This window comes from Topomyia yanbarensis, chromosome 1 (assembly GCF_030247195.1).
Source record: "Topomyia yanbarensis strain Yona2022 chromosome 1, ASM3024719v1, whole genome shotgun sequence".
Lineage (NCBI taxonomy): Eukaryota > Metazoa > Arthropoda > Insecta > Diptera > Culicidae > Topomyia > Topomyia yanbarensis.
In genome coordinates, this window is record NC_080670.1 from 99,445,950 (window position 1) to 99,455,817 (window position 9,868).

Below are 9,868 nucleotides of genomic sequence, written 5' to 3' on the forward strand. Positions count from 1 at the left end.
CTTTTCCTTTTCAGGTACGGCAGATGCAGGTAAGTGATGTTGGTACAGGTGTGACGGACTTTCGGCAGGAACGGCGGCTCAAACAGCAGGTAATTTAAACTAAATTTTCTTATTTCAGCTTTTCTTCACTTTACTACATAATGTTCTTCATATAACTTCAAAATAAAATAACTTGTAATATAAACTTTATGAAAATATTCTCTGACATCGGATGACACTGACGTTTCACTCAACAGTCGGGCAAGAAGGTTGCCCAATGCTGTCATTGCTCCTTTTATAATGGCTCAGTCGGAAACAAGTTGTCCCGGAAACTCTTCTCTCTGGTCTAATTTTGGGCATTGGTAAAGATGTCGATGAAATGTCGATGATTGGCGAATTTTGGTGACGATGACAGCTAGAAGGCGCTAGATTCTTCTTCGTATGCGAACATCCTGACCCCTTCAGAAAACATATTTTTGAACATCCCAACTATCCGCTATCTGCTAATCGATGAAACGAACGGTTTGTCCCCCACGCCAAAATCGATGATCATCTGACATGACGTTTCTGCATTTTATTTCATTGGCTGCCACGAGTTCGACGGTTGCTGCTGACAATTATTTCTGGCGAATAAAACAGACCCGGTAGCGGGTTCAAAGGATTTAGGGAATATTGGACAGGTGCTTACCTTGTCCCTTTTTTTAAAGGGCCTTGTATTTTATTTCAGGTGATCCGCTTCTGCTGCCTTTGATTCATCAGATGACACGACGGGAAGTAAACAAAGCTTCGCAACAGGACGAGTAAATTTCCCTTGTGGTGTTTGTAGTGTAACTACTCTGGTGATGCCATCCGGACCAGGATGCAGTTCGTGAATCCTAGCAGTTGGCCATCGCATGGGAGCCAAGTTTTCCTCCTTGATAATAACAAGCTGGTTTTTGGCGAGCTGTACTGGTGGATTGCACCACTTCGTTCTCGCCTGAAGAGTTGAGAGATACTCGGTGTGCCATCTTCTCCATACATCCTGCAGGATTTTTTGAGTCTGCTGCCACTGTCTTAGGCGATTGAAAGGCACAGTGGACAGATCGACATCAGGAACGGCCTTCAATGCTGACCCCGTCAAGAAGTGTCCTGGTGTTAGTGGGTTGTAGTCCGAAGGATCATCACTGAGAGGCACGATTGGTCTCGAATTGAGGCAGGATTCAACTTGCGCTAATAGTGTTTCCATGTCGTCATGAGCTAGTGAACGGTTTCCCAAAACTCGAACAAAATGTTTCTGTGCCGATTGAATGGCAGCCTCCCATAAGCCGCCAAAATGTGAAGCTTTAGGTGGGTTAAAGTGCCATTTGATTCCGGTTTCGTTGTACTCCTGGAAAATTGCTTGCTGATGTTCTTTGCTGCGAATGAGAGTTTTTAGTTCGTTAGCAGCTCCAACAAAATTTCTACCATTGTCGCTGTATAGGTTGGAACACAATCCACGACGAGCGACGAAGCGTCTAAGTGCCTGTATAAATTTTTGTGTGCTGAGGTCTGCCACCAATTCCAGGTGCACAGCCTTCGTGCAGAAACATATGAAGACTGCTATGTAGGCTTTACGCGCGGCGGCTCGACGGTGAGGTGGCTGTAACAGTATCGGACCCCAATAGTCAACACCGGTTGTTGAAAACGGTCGAGAGGCGATGATGCGTTTCGCTGGTAGTTCAGCCATGAACTGTTCGATTGGTTTTGGACAAGCTCTGACACAAACAACACACTTGTGGACAATTTTACGTGCCAAGTTCCTGGCTCCTATAATCCAATACCGGAGACGTAGAATGCTGACTAGCAGCTGGGGAGCGGCATGAAGGTGTCGCTCATGATAACTTCTTACAAGTAGAGTTGACAAATGATGGGATGACGGTAGGATGATTTGATGTTTCGCGTCGTAGGGTTGCTGTGATTGACTTATCCTTCCTCCAATTCGCATCAGGCGCTCAGGGGATGATAGCATGGGATGAAACCATTTGATTCGTGATTTCGTGGAAACTGGCATTGACTTTTCGATTAATCGCCATTCTTCCACAAATGATTGCTGCTGAACGAGTCTAATTAAAATTGTTTCTGCTTCTTGTGTTTCGTTTACAGTAACGCAGGTGTTCTCTGGTCGATTTTCCCTTGCGAGTTGGCAGTTTCTAGGAAATCTAAGACAATATGCGACGATCCGCAGCATTCGTTGATATTGGGAGAATCTACTGACGAGCTGGTCGATGAAGGATGGCTCGGGTCCCACCGGTGCTACTGTGCAACTTACTTTGCGCGCCTCAATGGATGCTTCAGGATCCTCGATTGCAAACGGACATTGTATGGGCCATTCGTTGTCATCAAGGTGCAACCAGGTTGTTCCCTGCCACCAGTTGACACATTCTAGGAGTGTCTCTGCTGTCATTCCTCGAGATAGGTAGTCGGCAGGATTTTCCTTCCCTGCTACATGTCGCCAGGTGCAATTCACCGTTGCTTGTTGGATTTTGGAAACACGATTTGCTACGAAGGTGTTCCAAGTTGTGGGTGGTGATTTGAGCCAGCTAAGTACCGTAGTTGAGTCCACCCAGAAGAATGTTTGGACTGGTAGTTGAAGAGATTCGACGACCCTTTCATAAAGTTGTGCTGCTAGTAAAGCCCCACACAGTTCCAATCGTGGGATGGTTTGTTGCTTGAGTGGTGCAATCTTCGATTTAGTTGTCAGCAGGGCGACTTTGACGGTGCCTGCTGAATTTGTTGACCGTACATAAACACATGCCCCGTAGGCACGTTCCGAAGCATCAGAAAACAAATGTAGTTGAATCGTTGTTGGATTTGGGCACAGCACGCAGCGTTCGATGCTCAGCTCGTTCAGAAGGGGAAGTTGAGATTGGTAGGCAATCCAACGTTCTATCATCGCTTTCGGGAGTACTTGATCCCATCCCCAGGAGTGTCCATTTTCGTCCTTCATCGTCCATAGTGCTTGCATGTAAAGTTTAGCCGTTGTAACAACCGGACCCACCAATCCAAGTGGGTCGAATAATTGAGCGATTTGTGAGAGTGCGATTCGTTTGGTGAGTGAGGTGGTTGTATCCGAACTGGGTAGTTGGATTTTGTATCGCAGTACATCTGAAGCCGGTTCCCAGTGCAAGCCAAGTGTTTTGATGCATTGATCACGATGGAAATCGACGGATGGCTGGAGCGCGCGATTTTCATTTGGGATGCCTTCTAGAACAGCTTCCTCGTTCGATGCCCATTTACGCAACTCGAATCCGCCCTTCGCTAGGAGAATTTCTAGATGCTTCCGTAGTGTTGTAGCTTCATTAATGTTTCGCGCGCCAGTGAACAAGTCGTCTACGTAAAAGTCCTTTTCGAGTACAGCAGTTGCTTCAGGGAAATTAGTTCGTTCGTCTTCGGCTAGTTGTTTTAACACTCGTGTGGCTAGGAAAGGGGCGCTGGCCGTTCCGTAAGTAACGGTTTTGAGTTCAAATGTGTCGATGGGTGCGTCAGTTGAATTTCGCCAAACAATTCGTTGCAGAGGAGTGTCCTGCTCGTGCAGCAGAATTTGCCGATACATTTGCTTAATGTCTGCGATGAGCATTACCGAATGCTTCCGAGAACGCATGATGATGGACCTTAACTCATCTTGCACGATTGGACCTATCATCAGAGCGTCATTTAAAGATGGTCCACTGGTTGACTTGCACGAAGCATCGAAGACGACTCGTACCTGCGTTGTTGAGCTGCTCTCACGTACCACGGCATGATGGGGGAGGTGAAAACAAGGTTTAGTTATTTCTTGCGGGTTCTCGACATGTTCCATGTGTCCGAGAGTATAGTATTCGTCCATAAATTCGCTATACCTTTGACTTAACTCTTCGTTACGTGCTAACCGACGTTCTAACAAATGAAACCGTCTGATAGCAGTGCCGCGATTATCGCTTAAATTGGCTAGTGTGTCCCGTTTTAGTGGGAGTCTGACGATATACCGTCCTTCTGGCGCACGAGAGACGGTTTGACGGAAATGTTCCTCGCATTCCGCTTCTTCTACCGAATAGCAGGGAGACGAATGACCTTCCTCTAATGTCCAAAATTTTTCCATCAATTTATGTATAGCAGAAATTGTAGCTACGTTCGCCATAACGGGAGTGATGGGCTTGCAGTGCGTGGTCTTTCCCGCTACTATCCAGCCAAGTACCGAGTTTACAAGCACTGGCATCGAGTCGCCTAATGGTATTCTGCCTGACACCTTGAAGAGATCGAAAAAGACTTCGACGCTTAGGATGAGGTCGACTGGATTGGCCTTACAAAATGATGGATCTGCTAATTGGATTTCAGGTGGGATTCGCCAAGATGTGATGTCAACAGAAGCTGTTGGTAATTCTACAGTGAGCCTTGGGAGGACTAGAAACTCTACATTAGCAGTGTAATTGCTGATGCGTGACCGTACTGTCGTTGCAAATTTCTGGCGGGCCTGAGTGGATGATTGCCCGATTCCCGCGATCGGGAGTGATATCTTTTTCCGCTGAACTTTGAGTGTTTGGGCGAGAGCTTCACTAATAAAGCAGCACTCACTACCGGAGTCTAAAAGTGCCCTTGCAGTGTGCTGGTTTCCGTTGTCGTCTACTAAGATAACGACGGCAGTAACTAAAAGAACGCATTGCCGCCCGTGGCTCGATGTCGAGCAGTTGACACGTTCGACGACAGTGGCTGATATTGACGGTGCTGATTGCTGTTCGGGCAATTGCGAAGATGATTGTTTGGAGGCAGACGAATCTATTGACTTCCCATGATTAACCCCACTAGCACACAATTGAGTATGATGGTGACCTTGACATTTGCGACACGTACTGGATGACGAACAATCTTTGGCTAAGTGTCCCCTACGCAAACAATTACGACACAGCTGATGACGACGTACTTCCCTCTCCTTGTCTTCTAAGGGCATCTTCGAGAATGTTGAACACTGGTATAACGGGTGATGCTCACTGCATATGACACACTTTCGGGGATTAAACTGATTAGCTCCGTTACTAGCAACTGGACGAAAGTTTGGCTTCTTCACGTTATTATTTACTGCCGGTGCTTCGACGGCTTTGGGGTGAATATTTTGCAGCACAGTCACGCGACGCTGAATGAAAGCTGTGAGGTCGTTAAACGATATTGTGTCCTTAGTTGAGGCGTATTCTTCCCAGTCTCTCCGTGTTGTTGAGTCCAGTCGTATACTGAGCATGCGAATAAGAATGATGTCCCAATATTGCGTTTGCTCGCCCAACTGCTGCAACACCTTGACGTTGGCTTCAAACTTCTCCACGAGCGAATGTAGGTCCGACGCAGATTCTCGCTTGATGGTGGCAAAGTCGAACAGGGCATCCACATAGGTCTGCTTCAGCCTCGCAGGGTTCTGGTAGTGGTCCACTAGCATGTTCCAGGCTACCGCATAGTTGTTGGCACTAATGGGTATTGTTTGAACCAATTTTAAAGCGTCCCCAGTCAGAGAAGAGCGTAAGTAGTAGAATTTTTGTATGTTCGATAGTTCTGCCGATGAGTGGACAAGTGACAAATACAAATCGTGGAAGTTGAGCCAATTGTCTAAGTTTCCATTGAACGCTGGGAGCTTTACATCGGGCAAGCGCACGTGCGATGCCGATGGAGGGAAATGACCAGCATAAGGAGAACTAGAAGCGGCGCATGGTGTAACGGGTGTTTTATTAATGGTGAGCAAAAAGCCCTTTACTTTGTAGTAGGACGATTCAAAGTTGGTGCGATACTTGAACTGCTGTTCAATACCGACTTCATCGAGTGATTCAAGCTCCGTTTGTACCTTGTTGAAGTCTGACCAGAGCGATACAAGATGCTCTAATCGTACCGGAACTTGGCTGGCGTCAGTATCGTCCTCGTAAGAATTCACGAACGCCTTGATGAGATCGAAGGACGTTTGGATACTACGCTGCCGTAGTTTGAGCGATTTAATGCGTCGTTCCGTAGACATTTTGAACGGGAACTGCAAACGGAAGACCGCGTAGCTCAAACGAGACGGGTAAAACTTAATGGAATACTAATTACCTTTTTGAGGCAATAAATGTGCCTTGTACGAATGAATTCCTCCTGGTAGAGTTGAATACAGGATGGCGGCCGATTCCCAGCCGAGTGAATCCACAGGATGGCGGACGTAAGATGGCGATTCGATTCGCCACAATGGGATGGCGGTTGCGGACAAGTGGAGTTTCGACACTTATCCGGCTCGAAGGACCAGATGACGGCGATCAGCGAAAGCAGCGGAGTTGGACTTACAGGTGAGTTAATCCCTTTTCCTTTTCAGGTACGGCAGATGCAGGTAAGTGATGTTGGTACAGGTGTGACGGACTTTCGGCAGGAACGGCGGCTCAAACAGCAGGTAATTTAAACTAAATTTTCTTATTTCAGCTTTTCTTCACTTTACTACATAATGTTCTTCATATAACTTCAAAATAAAATAACTTGTAATATAAACTTTATGAAAATATTCTCTGACATCGGATGACACTGACGTTTCACTCAACAGTCGGGCAAGAAGGTTGCCCAATGCTGTCATTGCTTCTTTTATAGTGGCTCAGTCGGAAACAAGTTGTCCCGGAAACTTCTCTCTGGTCTAATTTTGGGCATTGGTAAAGATGTCGATGAAATGTCGATGATTGGCGAATTTTGGTGACGATGACAGCTAGAAGGCGCTAGATTCTTCTTCGTATGCGAACAATTACTGTATTGAACAATAAATAGGCGACAAAGAGTAATCAACAAACAACAAGCCATAACTTTTAAAGTATTCAAAATAGATATTTGAAGTCTTCAGTAACGTTATTCGCAAAAGTAAGAGCTACAAATTTGCTGAAGGCATCATTTCGATATAATCACTTCCAAAAAAATTTGTGAAAATATCTCACTCATAGGGGGATTAATCAGCAAAAGCACAATACCAAAAGAAAGGGCATATTGCCTCCATTAAATTCTCCGAAGATACTATTGACCTAAAATAAGCCGTTTTCGCGTTAATAATAGATTACATGTTTTTGGTCATATTTCTGGCTATGGGAAATGATAAAAATCTTTCGTCCGCATTTAATGTTAAATATCTCTTTTGATAATAGGGTGATGAGCCTATTCGCGCCATGTTTCTATTATCACCCGACCCATTTGAAGCCGTTGGTTAGAGCAGTGTCTGCCATCTTTGTTCAACGCATTGAGTCAAATGGTAGCGCAACAATAGGGGCACTCGATTCGAGTTTTCATTGTGCTCAAACACGAGAATTTTACTGTTTTCAACGCATTTGTGTTATTACATTGGTTCTTAACAACGAAGCTAAGCGGTTAATGTCAATTTCTACGCATTCCATTGCTCGTAAGGCAAAAAATTACCGAATTAGTGAGGCACCTTGCTTAGTATGGTGAAAATAGGCTCATCACCCTAGTACGATTTCAACAATCTATAGCTTGTTCGAAAGGTATTCGTTAAAGCTGTCTAAAAACATATAAATTGTCTATCTACATTGTCAATTTCGGCAGATAATTTAAAAAAACTGCAAAAAACGCCATTTTTGCGCATTCAAACATTCATATCTTGGAAACTAAACATCAGAATCAAAAACAAATTAATAGCGTTCATACTGTACATACATACATACTTTTAGTTCTTTCATTTAAAATTGGTTTGGATAAGATCGGTTCAGCCATTGCTGAGAAACACGAATGAGAATTTGTCCGTTACACACACACACACACAGAGACATTGTCCCAAATCGTCGAGCTGAGTCGATTGGTATATAAGACTCGGCCCTACGGGCTTCGGAAAAAATCTTGAAAGTTTGAGCGAATTCTATACATTTCTTTTATAAGAAATGTAAAACCGCAATTTCCCATATAAAATCGCAAGCGCGCAACACTAAAAAACCAACTTGAGTATTCGGAGTTCAAACATAATTTTTCGTGAAGTAGACGAGAAATGATGAAAAACTACTGGTTTGCTTCTAGCAGATCAGGGTCAATTTTTATGACAGTTTGAAGATTTTCTCAATCCATATTGAACAATAAATAAGCGCCGATGGGCCATCCACAAACAACAAGCTACAACTTTCAAAGTATTCAACATAGATACTTGGTGTCTTCAGCAAACTTGTTCGCAAAAGTAAGAGCTACGAATTCAATGAAAGCATCATCTCAATCAAGAATGCAAAAAATCGTTCAACTAAAAATCAATCGAATCTCTTTACAATTATTTCATCCCTACTGAAACTTTTTAATAGATACACGGTGATTGAAAATCGATTACTATGATCTGATGCCACAACCTAGTTAGCTCATTTTCACTTTCTCTGATCAACATCAGACACTACTAAAACTGGAAAAACTCATCGAAAGAGGATAGCGGAAACTTAATTCACGATTTAGAATCGGGAAAACCGAAGCCAATGCAACAACTGCCTGTGATAATATTGGGCGTGTAATACCAGGGTATGCGCTACCCAAAATATTGTTACACTATGCTCTTCCCTTACATAAAGCATTTCAACTATAACTGATTCGGTAAAAGGCTGTTTTCCGCAGCACTGAGAATGGAAGAAAAAAGCAATTGCCCAACTACACAATAGTACGATCTCCTAAGAAGTTTAACACAAAATCATCGGTTTCTATAAACAAAATCCTTTTCCCGAGAACAAATTATGCCTTCCGATCTTTTTTGAATTACATCTTATGATTTTTATTTGTTGCTAACGCTAAACAAGAGTGATCGGTAAAATTATCAAACAATGAGTTGAACGTTAATATATGGGTCATTCCGCATAACAGTTTTAGCCTTCGCCTTGAAAGGTTGTGTTTGCTGATTGGTTGTAGCAACCAAGGCTGTGCAAGCCGTGAATAGGCTAGAAGTTTGTGTACCGTGTCAGTATTTGATGCTGTGTTGGTGCGGAGACAGGCAGGATTGTTGGCTGCGAGAGCGGTCGTTTGGTGGTGGTACCACGCGATAAGCGAGTGTTGGTGCGAAGGCAACGAAGTCTCAGGTAAGCGGCGCCCCACCTTGGTGGTAGTAGTGGTTGCGCTACATACAATCGGCGCTTGCGACGGAGTGAGACAGAGCTGCATCTGGTCATCATCACTCATTCATCCGTATTAGTGCAGATACGGGATTTTGAGTATTTGTGTACCTAGCCACGCTGCGTAGTAGGGGAATAGCTCTGGACCCACAGGTAAGCGGCGGCCCCACCTTGGTGGTAGTAGTGGTTACGCTGCATACAGTCGGCGCTAAGTGAGACAGAGCTGCATCTTGTTGCTGAAGCGTCTCGCTTCATCATCACTTATTCATCTGTGATAGTGCAGATACGGGCTTTTGTATATTTGTGTACCTAGCCACGCTGCGTTGTAAGGAAATACCCCTGAACCCACAGGTAAACAGCGGCTCCATCTTGATAGTGGTGGTTGCGCTGTGTTTAACCCGAGCGTGTGACAGAGGGAGACAGCATGAATCTGCAACTCTTCGAAGGACAGGTAGATTTTAATATAATTTGGCTAGTGTTAGTATTTAATTAACTTATTGTGTATGGTAGGCGAGATAGAGGATAGTGAGATGGAATCCTCCATTTCACAAGAGCAAAATTCTTCTGATCCCCCTCCCTCAACTCCCCCTAGAATAAAATTATACCCTCAAGGGTCTTCTGGACCTTGGCAGGTTTTCTTCAGGCGGAAAGGAAAGCCATTAAACCTTGTGTAAATTGCACGGGATCTGACTTCACGATTTTCTGCTGTAACAGAGATCGTGAAAGTAAATAAAGCCAAACTTCGAATTAGCATTGATAACATTAGACAAGCTAACGAGATAGTAGCCTGCGAACTCTTCACGCGTGAATATAAAGTTTATATACTT

The 9,868-nt window shown here is 44.3% G+C and overlaps 1 protein-coding gene across 1 annotated transcript; it reads right to left on the reverse strand.

Annotated features, from left to right (window-relative positions):
- Positions 1 to 697: 697 nt before the first annotated feature.
- LOC131696419 (uncharacterized) lies at positions 698 to 5,965 on the reverse strand. The gene has a single exon (XM_058984960.1). It carries the CDS (start codon positions 5,963 to 5,965, stop codon positions 698 to 700), a length of 5,268 nt encoding a protein of 1,755 aa, XP_058840943.1.
- Positions 5,966 to 9,868: the final 3,903 nt, after the last annotated feature.